Here is an 18,196-nt window from a genome sequence, read left to right on the forward strand (position 1 = left end):
CGGCCTTCTTAATTCTACTAGAAATTTGGATTTTTTTAAAAAAAATCTAGAAGGCTATATCTAAGGCTGAGATCAAGGTGACGTCATAGTTCACTTTTTTTTTTTTTAGGGTTTTATGTTATATTTTGGTAGCGTTTTTGGACAATTTTTAGAAGGACTATGATTCTAACAAGGAATCAAATAACTTGTTTAAATTTTACATCCTTGAAAAATGTTCACCATCTAATCTCTAGCATACTAAGGGCTCATCTACACCAAGCAGGATATTCCAGTATGAAAGTGGTATGAAAGTGGTATATAAAAGGCAGGAGCCACACTACTGCTTTATAACGGTATTGAGGTGTACTGGCAACTGTTGGGGCCCATTGACACATTCCATATACGGCTTTCATACCACTTTCACGGTGTTATATCCTGCTTGGTGTAGATGTGTCAATGGGACCCAACAGTGGTCAGTGCACTTCAGTACCACTATAAACCAGTAGTGTAGATCCTGCAGTGCCCTTCAATACCGCTATAAAGCAGTAGTGTGGCTCCTGCCTTTTATATACTGCTTTTATAGTGGAATATCTTGATTGGTATAAATGAGCCCTAAGATACTGGAAATGTAAAATAAGGAAGTGAGGCAGGTGGCTACTAGGAGGAGGGCTTTCTCCACTGTGGCACCCCGGCTGTGGAATGATCTCCCCAGAGAGGTCTGCCTGACGCCTACACTGTACTCTTTTCGTCGCCAGCTGAAGACCTTTTTATTTTCTCAGTATTTTAACAATTAATTTTAACTTAAATTTAAATTTTACAGTTCTAACTCTGTATTTTAATCTTATATCAATTTTGTTGCGTGGTTTTATCCTGGTTGTGCTTTTTATACTGTATATTGTATTTGTGTTTTTAACCTGTTGGTTGTTTTATTATGGTTTTAATTTTTGTGAACCGTCCAGAGAGCTTCGGCTATTGGGCGGTATAGAAATGTAATAAATAAATAAAATAAAAGACTGAAAGAACTGGGCATGTTTAGCCTGGAGAAGAGAAGATTGAGGGGAGACATGATAGCACTCTTCAAATACTTAAAAGGTTGTCACACAGAGGAGGGCCTGGAACTCTTCTCGATCCTCCCAGAGTGCAGGACACGGAATAACAGGCTCAAGTTAAAGGAAGCCAGATTCCAGCTGGACATCAGGAAAAGCTTCCTGACTGTTAGAGCAGTACGACAATGGAATCAGTTACCTAGGGAGGTTGTGGGCTGCATTGAGCAAGGGGTTGGACTCAATGGCCTTGTATGTCCCTTCCAACTCTGCTATTCTATGATTCTATGAACCATGTAGAATAATTCAGAAGGAAATTGGTCCATATTGGTCTATGTTGAGGAAAATGGAGTGGGACAGCTGTGTCTGGATTTAAATAAGAACTCCTCAAGTCTTTTGTGTGGTATCTTAAACCTGGAAATTCCTATTAGTGATACAGGTTTCTGCAATCTTCATTTGAGAAGTTCATTGGAAAATCAGTCTCTGCAATTATTGGGTGATCGGTGCTTATTAACTACCTAAGCGGTAGTGTAATCACACAAAGTAAGTTATATGGAGAAATCACACAAATGGATGCATGAAGTTCAGTGATAAAGGCTAGAATTCTTACAGCTGCCCAAATGCTTTAGGGCAAAACAGATAAAGATGTAAATTAAGAAAGCATAATGTCTGACTGTATTAAACCCTTATGAGAACTTGCAACAGATGGCAGCAATTTAAAGATGCAGCTTTTGAAGATTTTTGAGGAAGATGCTACTTTAATAGTGAATGTAGGAGGAAGATAAATTCTTCATTGGGGTTCAACTACCACTACTGAGACATTGAGCTCCAGCACACCTGCTTTTTTTTTAATCCAGTTTTCATCCATGGTTTCCCCCTCCGTTTCCTTCGCTGGGCACTTTCACGTCTGTGCATTGTTGCATTCTTTCAGCTCATGTTTCTTTTCACATGGAGCACTGCTATTCTGGTGAAACCTCCTGCCCCACCCCTTGGGAAAGGTTAACAGGGGAGGAGGAGCAAAGATTTGTTTTGCTTGTTTCAAAGGGTGGGCAGATGAAAATCATTTTAACTAATTTCTTTTGTAAAGGTGGTCAGGTCCCCTCCTTTGTTCCAAGGTAACCAAAATGCCTATATCTGCATAAGTTTTAAAAATAAAGAGATCAAACTTGGCACAGTGATAGCACTTAAGGAGGGCTTTAGGCGTGCCAAATTTGAATCAGATCAGTTCATCTCTTGATTTTTTAGGATTTTTTTTAATTACCCCCTTAAACCTTTTTCCTTATAGTCCACAAGTGCAAAGGATCGATTTTCCTTTCCTTTGATCATGTAAAGCTGTGCATCTCCAAGTTCATAAAATAGAGACCTGCTGGTTCCCTTACTCAAGAGTAAATCTCATTGATTTCAACTGTATTTACATCCAAGTCATATTAAAATGCCATGCATGCTTACCTTTAAGTAAACCCCATTGAACAGAGAGAGGCTTACTTCTGAGTAAACAGAAGGAAGACCTCAAAAGTAAGCATAGGGTTGCAGAGCACTTCTTTCCAGTTTCCCTTTTTTGACTTAAAAAAAAAAGCTTCGGAGTGGCCACACCATTAAAAGTCTATTCTATATGTGTTTACTCAGAAGTAAGTCTCTCTGTTAAATGGGGGTCATGTCTACTCAGGAGTAAGAACATAGAGTTAAATGGGACCTCTCTCCCTCCCCCTTCACTGTTGAGTGGAGAACACACATGCCCCCAACAAAGAACGAGATGGTCTGATTGAACGCAATGACAGCAATACACAGGAGGGAGGAGAGAAATGAAGGGAAAATAATGCAGACTTTCCCCGCTTCAAAAAGAAATGAAACGTGGAGGGAAAGAGGCGAAATGAGCACAGGATGTGGAAGACTGCAAAACTGCATACCAGGCATGACGAGTGTGCGATAAATCGCTGGTGTGATGGAGCCAATTAAATAGGTCCTCAATTAGATTTTCTGAGTGTGGAAAAGATTAAGAAAGAATGAGGATAATTCTGAGTAGGAATACAAGACCTTGGTACTACCATTAACAAATGTGTGCCAAGGAACAGAGCAGGGTGGTCTTATGAGATGATGGGCAAAGGACTTGCAGAGTGTCTCATCCAATTTCATGCTTCTCTCCAAGAGACATGAACAAAGGCACGCTCTGCAAGGCTTTACTTTTTACTCCCTACCTGCAAATATTGAGTTGAAAACAAAGGAATGAGCGTGGAAGGACTGGTACTATGTGTTTCAACAGGTTTAAATGTTGACATACAAGAATTACTGCCTTCCTTCTTTTCCAGAGAGTAAGTGTATTTGTGTTCATGTTTATTGCTTCTGCCAAAGTTCCACTCTTTCTACCCCCAGGGATTTCAACAATAAAAATTAGGAGCAGTGAAAGCAGCTGGCATTTTCAATGTGAAATGCAATGAACGCAAGAATATCCATTAATATTTTAAAAGAAAGCAGAGGCCAGTCAATCTTACATTAAAAGGAAGCATTTCCACTGTTAAATAAACCTGATGCCTGTATTGAGACATTCTTAAGTCTTTGTATTTCCAGGAGTGTGTTAGTTTCCCTACACCACATGTTCATATTCAGTTAATTACTAGAGATATAAACAGGAAACTGCCATCAATTAAAATTGCATTTTTGGAAGACACTCTAAATTTAGGGTGACCATATGAAAAGGAGGACAGGGCTCCTGTATCTTTAACAGTTGTATTGAAAAAGGAAATTTCAGCAGGAGTCATTTGTATATACGGGGAACCTGATGAAACTCCCTCTTCATCACCACAGTTAAAGCTGCAGGTGCCCTGCCCTCTTTTGTATCTGGTCACCCTAGTATAGCTCCTGCAGCTTTAACTGTTGTGATGAAGAGGGAATTTCACCAGGTTCTCCATATATACAAATGACACCTGTTGAAATTCCCTTTTCTATGCAACTGTTAAAGATATAGGAGCCCTGTCCTCCTTTTCATAGGGTCACCCTATCTAAATTGGGAAGTGTTTAGAAATCTTTTTGTTTCTTTGTTTGTTTTAGACACCTCAAATGGCTTCGTTTGCTCAGGGCCAATTCACACATGACATTTTTAGATGTATTCGTAATATGCTTTTCAGTGTACCCCCAAGTGTGTTCATGTAAAGTGTGAACAAGGCAAGCATGTTTGGAAGCACATGTTTCATGCAGCATTGGCTGCAGCTCTTTGTCAAGCATATACTTGGGCCACAGCAAGATCTAGGGTTTATCTTGGGATCATCCAGGGTCTGCCCCGCCTGAGCGCTGGATGCCCTGTGTGGCACTTAGATGAACAGGTTTGACCCCAGAACAGTCCTGGGATAAACCTTAAGTCTAGCTATGGCGTAGGTCTAGGGTGACCATATGAAAAGGAGGACAGGTCTCCTGTATCTTTAACAGTTGCATTGAAAAGGGAATTTCAGCAGGTGTCATTTGTATGCATGTCGCACCTTGTGAAATTTCCTCTTCATCACAACAGTAAACACTGCAGGAGCTGTACTGCAGCTATACTATGACCAGATTTAAAAGAGGGTAGGGCACCTGCAGCTTTAACTATTGTGATGAAGAGGAAATTTCCCCAGGTTCCCCATATATACAAACGACACCTGCTGAAATTCCCTTTTCAATACAACTGTTAAAGATACAGGAGCCCTGTTCTCCTTTCCATATGGTCACCCTACCTAAATAAAGGCTCAGTTATATCCCTGTGGGATGTAGGTTTGGCTTTTCTGCTGGTGTCAATGAGAAAGTAGCATACAATTCTCCCACAGTTTTAGCAAATGTTTTCTCTTCTGGATACCAGAATAATTTGTTTTATCAGCAATTGCTGGATAGAAGATTTGAACTGTGATTTGTCACCTTTTGCAGATAGAAAGAAGAGTTGTTGTTGTTCTCTATGTTGTTTCACTGGTTCCAAAATGTAATCACTTTCAGAGGATGCAGTTGTGGGTATAAATTTTTAACAAGCAATTGGTTTGATAGAAAGCATTACAGTTTTTGACAAGCAGCTGCTAATTTTTCATTTGTAATAAAGTTATAATAAAATCAAGTTTAACATGCAGTTGCTATGTTTAATAAACAATAGTAGATCATTAATAGACAGTTGTTTACTCTACAGGTCTTAATAGAATCTTAAGACATAATAACGGCTAAATTATATATATTTCCAGTTGATAGCAAGCAGTTGCTAATTTTTAATTTGTAATAAGTATCATACTTATTACAAATTACAAATTTGCAACTGCTTGTCAAAACCTGTAATGCTTTCTAGCAAACCAATTGCTTGTTAAAAATTTATACCCACAACTGCATCCTCTGAAAGTGATTATTCATGTTCTTTTGCCACCTATTAGGTCCTTCTTTTGCTATCAGTTTTATTGCGAGAGTCTCTCTCTCCCTTTTTGCTGTTTCACTGGTTCCACCAGCTAATGCTGATTTTTTTAAAAAAAATATATATTGGCCTTCTGTGTACTTCACTTCTGTAAATTAATTTTTACTCCTGCTTTAATCCATTTTTAGCACTGTGGCGTGCTTGTGTTTTGAAATAGGATGTCAGTGTGGATTCAAAGAACAGGGACTCCAAGCTGTTCAGAATGAAATTCTCCAAGGCTGACATAGAAAAATCTGACAGATTGTCAAATACGAGTTTCCTGTATGAGAATGGAGGTGGACAAGTCAAAGCAATTCCTCCGGCAACTTCAAAGGATTCAAGTAGTAGTCTGGATTACATAAAGAATCCCAGCATAGTGATTCCTCCCATTGCACAGAACTACTCCACGATATCCAGCATCAGTGGGACCCCTAGCATAGTGGCAAAACTAGGAACCCACAATTACAGGTACAAAATCAGAGTAAAGTAATAAGAGTTTATGCTTAACTTGTAGGTCACCTTTATTTATTTAATAGATGTATATGCCACTCACCATATTGAAAAATATCGCTAAGCAATTTACAAGAAAATTGAATACATTAAAAGACATTATGATATACATTAAAATACAATTAAATATGTAATAATTGCTAAAATGCTTATACAAACATTAATAAAAAACTTTTAACCCAATACAAGACCACAATTACAAACAAACTGGGCAGTGCACTGGCTCAGGGCAGGCCTGGGCAAAGAAATCGGTCTTAATCAGCACCTAAACCTGCGGTAGTTGGCACCTTCTCAATACCAGAGCAGAGGGCATTCCATAAGGTGGGCACCACCATGCAGAAGGTCCACTGCTGAGCTGCTGTGGGATGGGCAACCTGCAGGTCTGTATTGGGGAAGGTTATTTGACAGGTGATCTGGTCCCAAGTTGTTAACGGTTTTATTTGCCTATAAAACCTTATGCCTATAGGGTTTTATATCCCTGTATGGCTCGGGTCCAAGTTATTTGAAAGACCATATTCTCCCTGATGAGCCTGCCCGTGCTTTGAGATCTTCTAGAGAAGCCCTTCTTTCAGTCCCACCATCTCCACAGGCGCGCTTGGTGGGAACATGGGAGAGGGCCTTCTCGGTGGCTGCTCCAGTGCTTCGGAACTCTCTTCCCGGGGAAGCTAGGCTGGCTCCCTCGTTGATGGGCTTTCGGAAGCCGGCGAAAACTTTTTTGTTCCAGCAGGCCTTTGGAGAGTAATCTGGCCCTCCGTCTATGTTAGTGTCTTATAATTTTGTTGTGTATTTTAAACGTTTGTGGTTTTTTGTTTCCCCCCCACAATGTATGTTTTAAACTTTGTGAGGCCGCCTTGAGGCCCAGCGTTGGGCAAAAGGCGGGATACAAATAAATATAATAATAATAATAATAATAATAATAATAATAATAATAATAATAATAATAAGCCAACAGCAAGACCTTATACTTGGCACAGTAGCTAATAAGTAACTGGTGCAGTTGCTTCAGCATTAGTATATGCAAGGCCAGGTGCTTTCACTCAGCATTCTAGCTGCCACATTCTGCACCAGTGGCAGCTTTCTGACCAAGCATGAGAGTAGCTTCGCATAAAGCCTATTACAGTGATCTAAACGTGATGTTACCAAAGCCTAGACTACAGTGGCCAGGCTGTCCCTGTCCAGGAATGGACATAGCTGACATACCAACCAGTGTTGGTAATAGGTGCTCCTTGCCAAGAAGTTGGGCCTCTAATGGCAATGATGAATCCAGGAGCATCACCAAACCGTACCTGTTCTTTCTGAGGGAGTGCAACCCCATCTAGAACATGCAAACTCCCTAATTCCCATACCTGGGAACCACCCACCCATTGATTCTCTTGTCAGGATTCAGTCTCAGTTTTTTGACCCTCATCCAACCCATGACTGCATCCAGAACATGCACAGCCTCTCCTGATTCAGATGTTACAGAGAGATAGAGCTGGGTGTCATCAGCATACCGGTGCCCAAAATCTAATGAACACCCCCAGTAATTTCATATAGATGTTAAATAGCATGGGAGACAAGATGGTCCTCGGTGGCACCCTGGAGCATAATTGCCAGGGAACTGAGGCACAGTTCCCCCAGTGCTACTTTCTGGAATGGTCCCCACAAGTAGGAGCAGAACCGCTGTGCCCCAATTATCAACTCACTGAGATGATCCCAAAGGTTACCATGGTCAACAGTATCAAAAGCTGCTGAGAGATCAAGTAGGAGTCTCACTCCCTCTTTTCTCTCCTGCAAGAGGACATCCATCAGGGTGACCAGAGCTGATTCTGTCCCAAAACCAGACCTGAACTGAGACTGAAATGGGTGAAGATAATCAGTATCCTCCTAGAACGTCTGCAATTGCCCAGCCACCTTTCAAGTACCTTGCTCAGAAAAGGGGGTATTAGGGAGTGGGCAGTAGTTGGTATAAACGTCTGAATCAAGGGAGAGTCTTTTCAGGAGTTGACACACCACTGCCTTCTTCAAGGCTTGAGTTTAGAGAAACCAGGATTGGAACCCACGGTCATCTGCTGTAATAAATTCGCTAGGCAGTTTGAGGAGAAAGTTTGCTTGTATTCGCTCAGAACTTGATGCCACAGTTATTGCAAAACCTGGTTGTCCAGTGCCCCATCTCGTTGTGTTTTTTTGGATCAGTTACAGATGGTGCAGCATAATGACGTGGACTGGTCGCTTGACTCAGTCCATCCCACCACTTCTAAGCTTGACCCTTGCCCATCCTGGCTAAAAGCATCTAGCAGAGGTGGATTGATTGGGTGGCTCCAGGGGGTGGAAAATGCCTCGCTTTGTTAAGGGGTGGTGCCTGCTGCCTTGAAAGAGGCTGGGGTGTGCCCTCTCCTGAAGAGGCCCTCCCTGGACCCAGAGGTATGTGAGAACTGCTGCTGTGTCGCTAATATCCCCCTTTGGGGCAAGGTGCTTGAGCATGTGGTAGCTGGGCAGCTTCAGATGTTCTTGGAAGAAATTGATTATCTGGACTCGTTTCAGTCTGGTTTCAGGCTAGGGCACAGCCTTGGTTGCTCTGACCAACGACCTTCGCTGGGTGAAAGACAGGGGGAGTGCTATTCTGTTGAACTTTCTGGATCTCTCAGCGGCTTATGATTCCTTTGATCATGGTATCTTACTGGATCGGCTCTGAGATGGGAGTAGGGGAAACTGTGCTACAGTGGTTCAGCTTCTACTTGTAGGGCCAATTCCAGAAAGTGGTATTTGGGGATTCCTTTTCCACCCGATGGCTATTAATCTGTGGGGTGCCAGAGGGCTCTGTGCTATCCTCCATGCTGTTTAACATCTAAATGAAGCCTTTGAGTAAACTCATTAGGAGTTTTGGGGTTGGGTGCCATAGGTATGCTGATGACACTCAGCTCTACTTCTACTTGTCCTCAGAGTCAACTGGGGTGGTGAAGGTGTTGGACCAGTGCCTGGCAGCTGGAATGGTTAACATATGCAGATATGGAGTGCCAGTGAGTCCATAGTTATTAAAGTCATTATAGAATAATGGACAATAAGATTTGTTAGCAGTAGTTCTTAAATGCTGTATATCTAGGTCTGTTAGTCTTTGAACAACAAGAAATTGGGCCTTCTGAAGCCCATAGTTGCCCAGAGCTTCCACAGAGAAGCCTAGCCTAAGTAACTTCATCTCTTTCATCCAACGAGTGACATAGGAATCTGAGAGCAATAAGAAGAGATAACTACCAGGAATTGCTGGGAAGTGTAACCATAGCCATTATTTAAAGGCCTTGGATTCAACTGATCCAGTACCCATTTCCAAATAAATAGCTGTGTTCCCCACACAGGCAGGGAGCCCCAGTAATTTCCTAAAAATACAGACTGGACTCTCAGTTTGGGCATTAAATCCCAAGTATCAATGTAAGGACTCTTCCCACTTGTGTGAAGCCAGGTCTGTTTGCTATTGAATAAATTAACTTAGGACCATTTCATACTGCTATTTCCCTGCTACTGCATTCCCCCAAAATTTATGCCACATTTTTGCCTGCGGGAACCAATCCAGCCCCTATCCGTGTTTTGTTCAATTTCCTCTATGGAGCTCAAAGTGCAATCTTCCATCCAAGCATGGACCTAAAGTTAATTTACGGTTTCGAAAGTTGCTGCGTCGTGTGCCTTCAGACCATGCTGTGGGACAGTTCTGTTTCTTAGTCACAGTAGAGTGTGATGCAGTTTTGAGAACTGGCTTTTAAATATGCTTATGATAATAGGATCTCTGGATTGTTTGTGTGCATTTCTAGGATCGATGAGAAGACCAAAATATATTTCAATCCTTTCATAAAACAAGGCAAAAAATCACCAGCAGGACACTATAGTGTGAACTTGACAGCAGCATCGGTAAGGTTGTTTCAAAATGTTTGATGAAAACAAGCATGCTTCAGCTTTTGTGGCGCTGAATGCCTTCTCTGATGGACCTTGCCTTTGAAATAGTTTCCCTTGTATGGGGCTGGCCATGTTGCAAACATTGGCTGATGTCTTAATGTAAGCATATGTATTGACTGGAAACGTATATTAGGGTGACCCTATGAAAAGGAGGACAGGGCTCCTGTACCTTTAACAGTTGTATAGACAAGGGAATTTCAGCAGGTGTCATTTGTATATATGGAGAACCTGGTGAAATCCCCTCTTCATCACAACAGTTAAAGCTGCAGGAGCTATACTAGAGTGACCAGATTTAAAAGAGGGCAGGGCACCTGAAGCTTTAACTGTTATGACAAAGAGGGAATTTCACCAGGTTCTCCATATATCCAAAGGACACCTGCTGAAATCCCTGCTGAAATCCAACTGTTAAAGATACAGGAGCCCTGTCCTCCTTTTCATAGGGTCACCCTTCGTATATGCACCATTCTCAGCCCAACATGGTTTACTCGAAAGGACATTTCACTGAGTTCATTTCCTAGAAAGGCTATTGAGGATTGCAGCCTTAGTGGGACAGATGATGTGGGAGTTTACAGAACAGAATTTACGAGTGTCTGAAACTATCTTGTACTGAATCAGACGCTTGGCCTACCTAGCTGTCTCCTGTAGCTGTTCTCCAAGACGCTCAGGCCTGTTGCCTGGATCATATGAGCTGGAGCTGTCAGGCCCTTGCATATACGCTTTTCCACTGAGCTATGCCCCCTCCACATAATTAGGGGTCCTGAATAATCACTCTAGTCTCATACTCGTGCTCTGGCAGTATCATTCCAAGATCTCATTTGGAGGTCTTTCCCAACCTTTTTTACTGGGGTCTCTAGCTGAAGACTCCTGGGCTTAAATTAGGGGATCTTCTCTATGCACTGAGCTAGGGTTTCCCCCCAATTTTCTGCCTCTCTTTCCTCCCTCATCCCCTGATGGTATCTCTTTGGATCTATGCATGCTTAATTTTCATTATTTAACACATTTTTACTCTGCTCTTCAGCCAAAATTGACTTACATAAATTCAATAAAAACAAGACTTGCAGCCTTACAGTTTGAAAGACACAACAACAAAAAATAAAAAGGACATAAAAGGAAAGAAGGGGGTGGGAACACAAACTCATTCATCAATTCTTAAAGTTACAAAAACTTTTCTCAAATCCTGTTTAGTCACAAATTTGCAACACGATTAATGCTTCTTCTTGTTCCAAAGTATATGTGTGGACACTTATTTCACAATTACACGGTTCCAATTTGTTCTAAAATTCTGTCATTTTTGTTATGATTTGTTTTCTCAATCCAAACTTGTTTGCACAGCGTATGTCTTGGAAAGTCATAGATGTATTAGTCTGGATCCCATTTCCCCCAAGGAGATTAGAACATCTCAATGAAATCCAGTATTGAAAGTTCCTGCCTTGGCCAATCAGATAAGGGCAGATAGAGAGACAGAGATATGTATCTCCTGCGTAGCCTTCCTACAAAAGGCTGGAGACAGGCATTGTTGGGGAGCATGGTGCATGTGTAGAAAGGCTAACTTTCTTAGAGGTAAGGCAGCCTTTCAGCTTTTAATAGAAAAATAGCTCTAATGCGATTGGCTGATTTGACTCTTGAATCGGAGAACCAAATTCATGCTGTATTATTTGAAGAAACAAGTGAGACTTGCAACAAAATGTTGCAGTATGGACAGCTCTTAGGGCCTTGCTAGACCTACCTTTAAATCCCGAAGTGTGGAGGGGCCAGCCCACGCTAGAAGTAGCGTGGGCTGTTGCTCCTGTCCACACGTGACACATGATGGGGTAAAGGAAAGCCCCGTCGCGTTGGCCATTTTTTTTAATCTTAAAGGGGCAATGATGCCCCCCGTCCACTCGCCATGTCCAATCCCCCCATCGCCCACCAGCCAGCCATGTCCGATCCCCCCCATTACCCCTGGGCCGTGATTCCCCCCCGATATCCCCTGGCTCCGCTCTCCCCCCCCCCCCGGCCCGATGGGCATGGCTTCTCCCGGCTACTCGCGAGTAAGCTGCGTAGCCAGGAAAAGTTGCGGAACTGGTTAGATCTTCCACAGCCCTGGGCTCAGCCTGGGGCTGCAGAAATACCGGGCCACAACTGGTGCCGGTTATCCCGGGCCAAGGGAGGGTTTAGCCCAGGCTGACCCTGGGATCCCCTGGACGCACAGGGGTGAGCCCGGGTATTAGCCCGGGCTAAACCCTCGTCTGGCAATGGCCTTATTCAGGCTTCTAGCAGCTACCCCCACCCCTCCAGCAGCCAGTGAGCGTTGCATGGCTACTGAGCACGCTCTGTCCTCATTGGGTTATTTTTGGTGTCATCTCCCTACTTGTCATTAGGATTTTTTCTAAACTTTTTTTGGGGGGTACTTCTGCAAACCTTGGAGTTCTCCCAAGCCTGCTGATAACTTCCTCTTCTATATGGGTGGTGCCATTTTGGTTGTATAAGGATCCGCACAAAGCATGAGTTTGCTAAAAGTAGATAGGATAGAGCTGGCTCGGATGGTATAATCCCTGTATATCATGGAAAGTTGAACTATAAAGCATGGATTTATTTTTTAGCAACCTTAGCTTCATCATTCATTTGTGTCAATTTACTGTTTGGTAATAGGTCTCAAATGAAAACAACGTCCTTCAGACAAACAAGAAAAGATGGGAATTTTCCAGAACAGATGTGCGTTTGCCAGAACTTAACTATAGCCATCTTCCTGAACTCAAAGGTGTGGAAGGTAAGAGTTTGTGATAGATCCCAGAATTGGTTGAACGTAACTGAGCAACATCTACTGCTGTTGACTTTTCCGGAATTAGGCTGTCCAAAGCAAAGCAAAATGATGCACATAAGTCAATGAAGCCCTACCTGGGGAAACCACAGTTGTGATCCCAGCCGTCCAGAGAGAGGCTTTCTGGTGTGATGTTGTGCATTCCTAGGATAATCCTTGAAATTACTTGTGTAGTTGCAAGCTGCACAGCTGGTGCATTCTAACAAAGCATTATTATATTTATGCATGTGTACAAATCTGTCCACTATGGTCCTTTATGGCCCACTGTGCTGCAGATGTGAGGAACCATGGTGCCAGCCTGCTTACCTAGCAAGAATGATTTTAGCCCAGGCTTTCCCGCTCCACAACAACTGTGTTTGTTAAGCTCTTATTTCTGCAAAAACGGGAGTGGGAAAAGATTTTCATGTAGACTTCCATGAAGCAAGCAAACATGAACCACTTCTCTCTCTATAAAACGCTTAGATATGTTACCGTTTTGCCACGCCCACATTGCCTTCAGGAATTCTAGAATGGCTTCAGCTGATACAGGTTGCTAAGCAACAGTAACAATGTAATGTCAGCTGATACAGGTTGCTAAGCCCCTCACCTGACTCCTCCGGGCTTTCCAAGGTAATCCTACCCCCCTTTCTGCCTCTTCGCTCCCCCCCCCCCACGAAGGGGGCAGTGCCACAGTTCGGAGCATGAACGAGGCACAGCTGGGGCCCTTGGTGGCCGGTTGGGAGGCCGCTCGCCTGCTGCGAGCCGAGGCCCCGGCCTAATCTCATGCGAGCTGGGCGGACGGCCCAAGGCTGACAGGAACCCCGGGGAGAGGGGACACCTCCCCCGACCTCCCTGCCCCCCAGGTCTGCCACTGTATCGGCGGCCTCCAAGCAGCCTGCACCCCCCTCTAGCCCTTCTGGCTCCGGGCTTTCCAAGGTAAACCTACCCCCCTTTCTGCCTCTTCGCTCCCCCCACCACAAAGGGGGCAGTGCCACGGTCCAGAGCATGAGTAAGGCACGGCCGGGTGGGAAGCCTGCTGCGAATAAATAAATAAATAAATAAAATGCGATGATATTTAATTAATAAACTTTAAGATATGCTACAATGGCGTATGTTACACCGGGTACAGCTTGTTAATTAAAAACCTGGTAAAGACCAGGTGGCCGGCAAATAACTGTCAGTGTTTGAATAAGTTAAATCAAAAGAAAATGAGTGACTCAAAATCATTCTCAGGAAGGAGTGGTAGTGCTGCAAAAGAGAAATGGCATGGTTATGTGTGTATATTGCTTGCTGTATTTTCTTCATCTACAGCTCGGAATTCCAGATTTCTGAAGAAAGAAAACAAAACTATTTCTGAGTCTCGCATGCTGTCACTTGCCACGATAGATCTTCAAAACACAAGCTTGGCCCTGCACCAGGTACTCAGTTGCTCTGAGTTGGAAAGGAGTGGATATACACCCAGCTTATTGTGTTTTCTTTAGCGGTGTTATCTTGTAAAGAAAGAGAGCTAGTAAGTTATTACTGTAAGCTGCATATCTCTGCAATATGCATGGTTGGCTTCCTTCAAAGAATGCAGGGTGTCCCTTAGGCATTTGCCTGTACCTTTGTAAAAAGGATAAACTCCTTGCTATATATTATTTAAAAGTGTTGAAAACAAAGCAGCATCGCTCATAATGCTATCATATAAATCTGGTGCAGCCACATTTAGAACATTGTATACAATTTCAATTACCTCATGTCAAAGAGAACATCATAGACCTGGAAAAGTTTCATAAAGCGTTAAATAGAATTAACTTGATTTGTAACCTCTTTCCTATCAGAAAGGGCTATGAGTTCGAAACTTTAAATGTAGAAAAAAGCTGACTGAATATGATTGAGTAGATAGAATTTCATTGTGGCTCAGAAAATAGTTTATCCTCATGTTCTTGTTCAGAGTAGCTGCCTGGTAAACTAGAGAAATCATAAACGTATGTGGAACATTTGAAGTTCAGTTAACATTCACTTGCTTTTCAGGTTTCCAGAACCTCCTTGCAAGATCCTTCAGAAGCCACCTTCCCCAGAGTAGAGCATTAGCAACAAGTGGAGCCGAGGATTCTTGTATGATTCACTCCAACAAGCGTCTGCAGCACTTCTACACCCCTGTTGCCTTTTGGAAGTCCAGGAATCCTTTTTGTGGACGTACTTGAAGCATGGGTGGGGGCAAGTATTTTTGCTATGTTCTGGATAGTGACAGTAAAAGGAAGCAATTTCTCCCACAATTATTCCAAAGTTGCCAAGGTGCTAAAATTGCAACTTCATTTCTTGCACAATGCATAGAAAATGCCACCCTAAATTAATTATTTCAAAGTGCCTCGAGTATTGGGCTTTAGAGTGGCGAAATGCATTAGGAATGTGTTAAATTGAGGGATTCCCTACAAGTGAATATACCAGTCAGAGATTCAAACTTTTAACATTGTAAGTATTAACTGGCTTATTTCTGAAAGATAGCTGATAGCAATGTAGTCACTTTTCATAATTGTAATAGATAGGGTGACCATATGGAAAGAAGGACAGGGCTCCTGCATCTTCAACAGATGTATAGAAAAGGGAATTTCAGCAGGTGTCATTTGTATGCATGCATCCTCTGGTGAAATTCCCTCTTTAACACAACAGTTAAAGCTGCAGGAGCCCTGCCCTCTTGACTTGATTCAAAACAGGACAGGGCTCCTGCAGCTTTAACTGTTGTGATGAAGAGGGGATTTCACCTGGGGATGCATGCATACAAATGACACCTGCTGAAATCCCCTTTTCTATACATCTGTTAAAGATACAGGAGCCCTGTCCTCCTTTCCATATGGCCACACTAGTATTACAAAAGTGAAAATTGATACTTGAACAACTCTTTAGGGCATGTTTACAATGTCTATAGAAAAGAGTGTTTGTCACAAATAACCATTCCAAAACAAAAGAAATGAAGATCCAGTTTATAAATTTATAGCATTTAATTTATAGAACCATAGTAAGATGTGTATACCGGAACGCTGCTACGATTGTTAGAATGCCTGCAACTTTGCGTAATTGTGTATACATTGGTGTCTTGTTTGTATTGGTTTATCTTCATGCCGTCACAAGCATTCATCTAGATAGGATTGCATAGATGAAATTTAGCAGGACCACCATAGCTGTGGACCACCATAGCTTGCACTCCATTTTCCCTTCGCTTGTTCTTGGCCTATAGCTCTAGCACAGGGGGTGGACAACCTTGTTTCTCTTGGGGACTACATGTCAATGATGAGTGCAGCCGAAACCAGTGGTGGCCAGAGCCAGAAGTGGGTGAGTCACCATCATTCTCTTTCCCTTTCTCCCACTCTCTTTCCTCTCTCTGCCACCCACTTTTCTCACCCCCCCTCTTCTTTCTCACACAAGCAGGATCTGCCATGATTGCTATTGCCAGAGGTCTGACTTGATCGCACGTAGAGGCCTCTTGAAATTAGGCTGAGGCCCACAGATTGGCTGCCTCAGCGCTAGCATAACTCAATTTTCGTGGTGCTGGTTTTGAACACTGTGACAATTTTGTGTACATTGAAATAAATGCCATTCGTGTAGCTTTCTCTCTCCCCCCCGCAAATAATGTGAATTTATCATAGGCTTTTCTAAAGAGATTTTTGTATAACAAACCTAATTCAAGATATCAGAAAAGTCTGTCTGTAAATATTTGTGTAGTTTATATGTTCTTGCTTTTGTTCTTGCTTTTTGTGTAGTTTATATGTTCTTGCTTCTCAGCACATTTGCAAGTCCTGGGCACTGTTACTTTTTTTGAGTGTACAGATATTGACTCTATAAAGCCCCATGTATGTTGGTGGCACTATAATAATAATAATAATAATAATAATAATAATAATAATAATAATAATAATAATATAGAACACCAATAGCATTTCACATAGTTTTATATCATATTTATAGCACAGACTTAAATTGGTTTAACAGCGATTCCCTCTCCTTAGGGAATCCTGGGAATTGTGATTCTTAGAAAATTCTAGCACAAGCTGCAGTTCCCAGGATTCTTTGGTGGAAGCCATGATAGTTGAACTGGCATAAGACCAATATATGTTTGTAGTGTAGATATGTCCTTGTGTTTCCTGTTGGAGTGATCTGACCCCACTGTTATGAGAAACTAGACAGTGAGATTGCGGGACAGTGCAGCTGATAAGGGCAGTTTTAAGTCCTCTTTTATTTACCACCCTACAGCTGCTTAATAGGTATGGAAGGGTTGAGTTCAAGGGTTGAGACAAATCTGATATTTGGACGCTACTTGCTGGACTTGCATAATTAGATCTCTTTCAAAAGTGGCAAATCTGAGTAGGGAACTGATTTGTTCTCAGTTTTATTTCGATAACAGAGTGCCCACTACATAGAAAAAGTGGTTTTCAAAAACATGAATGGAAATAATCTTACACGTACATATATAAAGGTTATCATGAAGTATGGCCCAAGGGGCTGTCTTCACAGCTCCGAGTTGGCACCGCCTCCCTCCTCAACCCTGTGCTTTCCCTCTCCTGGGGCAGGGTCAGGTAGTCCCAATGCTGAGGAGGGAGCACGAGGTTTCTGGTGGGCCATCCAGGTCCTGGAGCCACCCACCCGTGCCCTGTTCCTGGTGGAAGGCGACCAATCTCTGGTTGCCTTCCACCAGGCTTTACCCGCAGCTTGACCCTGGATTGGCCGTGAAGCAACGTTACAGAGTGGAGGTACTGTTTGACATAGCTGCCTTTGAAAATGTCGGGGTAAATCCCGACTTTTGCAAATCGCGGGGAAACCCCGCAGTGGCCGTGAAGCTGCACTTGTATCATCTAACTCAGCCTTCCTCAACCTGGGGCGCTCCAGATGTGTTAGACTACAACTCCCAGAATGCCCCAGCTGGCTGGGGCATTCTGGGAGTTGTAGTCCAACACATCTGGAGCGCCCCAGGTGGAGGAAGGCTGAAACTGATCCACAGCCACCGTGGGTTTTTCCCCCAGAGTAAACAGCCCCCAAGTCAGCATACCTTTGTAAATTGCCCAGAGAGCTTCGGCTACGGGGCGGTATATAAATGTAATAAATAAATAAATAAAAATAACTGCTGCAAATACCACCAGACCCTCTGATGGTGGTTCACTCAAAACAAATGGGGCTTAGGTGGGCTGATTGAAACGTTTATATGATGTTCCCATGTTCCACATTCCTGCCACCACTTTTATTTTGCCTTTTCAAAGGAAGTGTCTCTGTTAACAAATGCACTTTAAGAAAACAAATCTATTATGTGTTAGTAGCATATTTTTAATGAGGCAAATTAGCCCTCTGTATCGGTGTCAGTTGGCTTTTGGCACCATGAACTATTTTCTCGTGTCTCTTCTGCAAAGCAGTATATAAGTCATGGAGCGCTATGTTATATTTTCCTTTGGATAAAATACCGAAATTTTAATAAATGTATGTTAAGGTTTGTTTATGTTATGATGTATATTAGAAGGATGATACCCCATTTTCTAGTATAGTTGATATTCATGCTTGTTGAACAGAACTGTTATACCAAAATAAAGGAATATTTAGTTCCAT

General features: G+C 42.6%; 1 protein-coding gene across 1 annotated transcript in view; it reads left to right on the plus strand.

Annotated features, from left to right (window-relative positions):
• Nucleotides 1–14,964, plus strand: part of CDKL2 (cyclin dependent kinase like 2) — a 29,418-nt gene extending 14,454 nt beyond the window's left edge. Inside the window, exons 9-13 of the mRNA XM_063131710.1 lie at nt 5,591–5,880; nt 9,705–9,801; nt 12,478–12,595; nt 13,937–14,043; nt 14,639–14,964. Coding sequence (XP_062987780.1) covers nt 5,591–5,880; nt 9,705–9,801; nt 12,478–12,595; nt 13,937–14,043; nt 14,639–14,698 — 672 coding nt within the window. The 3' untranslated portion in view covers nt 14,699–14,964. The remainder of the gene's footprint in view (nt 1–5,590; nt 5,881–9,704; nt 9,802–12,477; nt 12,596–13,936; nt 14,044–14,638) is intronic.
• The last annotated feature ends 3,232 nt before the right edge of the window (nt 14,965–18,196 follow it).

Source organism: Elgaria multicarinata, chromosome 1 (assembly GCF_023053635.1).
Source record: "Elgaria multicarinata webbii isolate HBS135686 ecotype San Diego chromosome 1, rElgMul1.1.pri, whole genome shotgun sequence".
NCBI classification, from domain to species: Eukaryota; Metazoa; Chordata; class Lepidosauria; order Squamata; family Anguidae; genus Elgaria; species Elgaria multicarinata.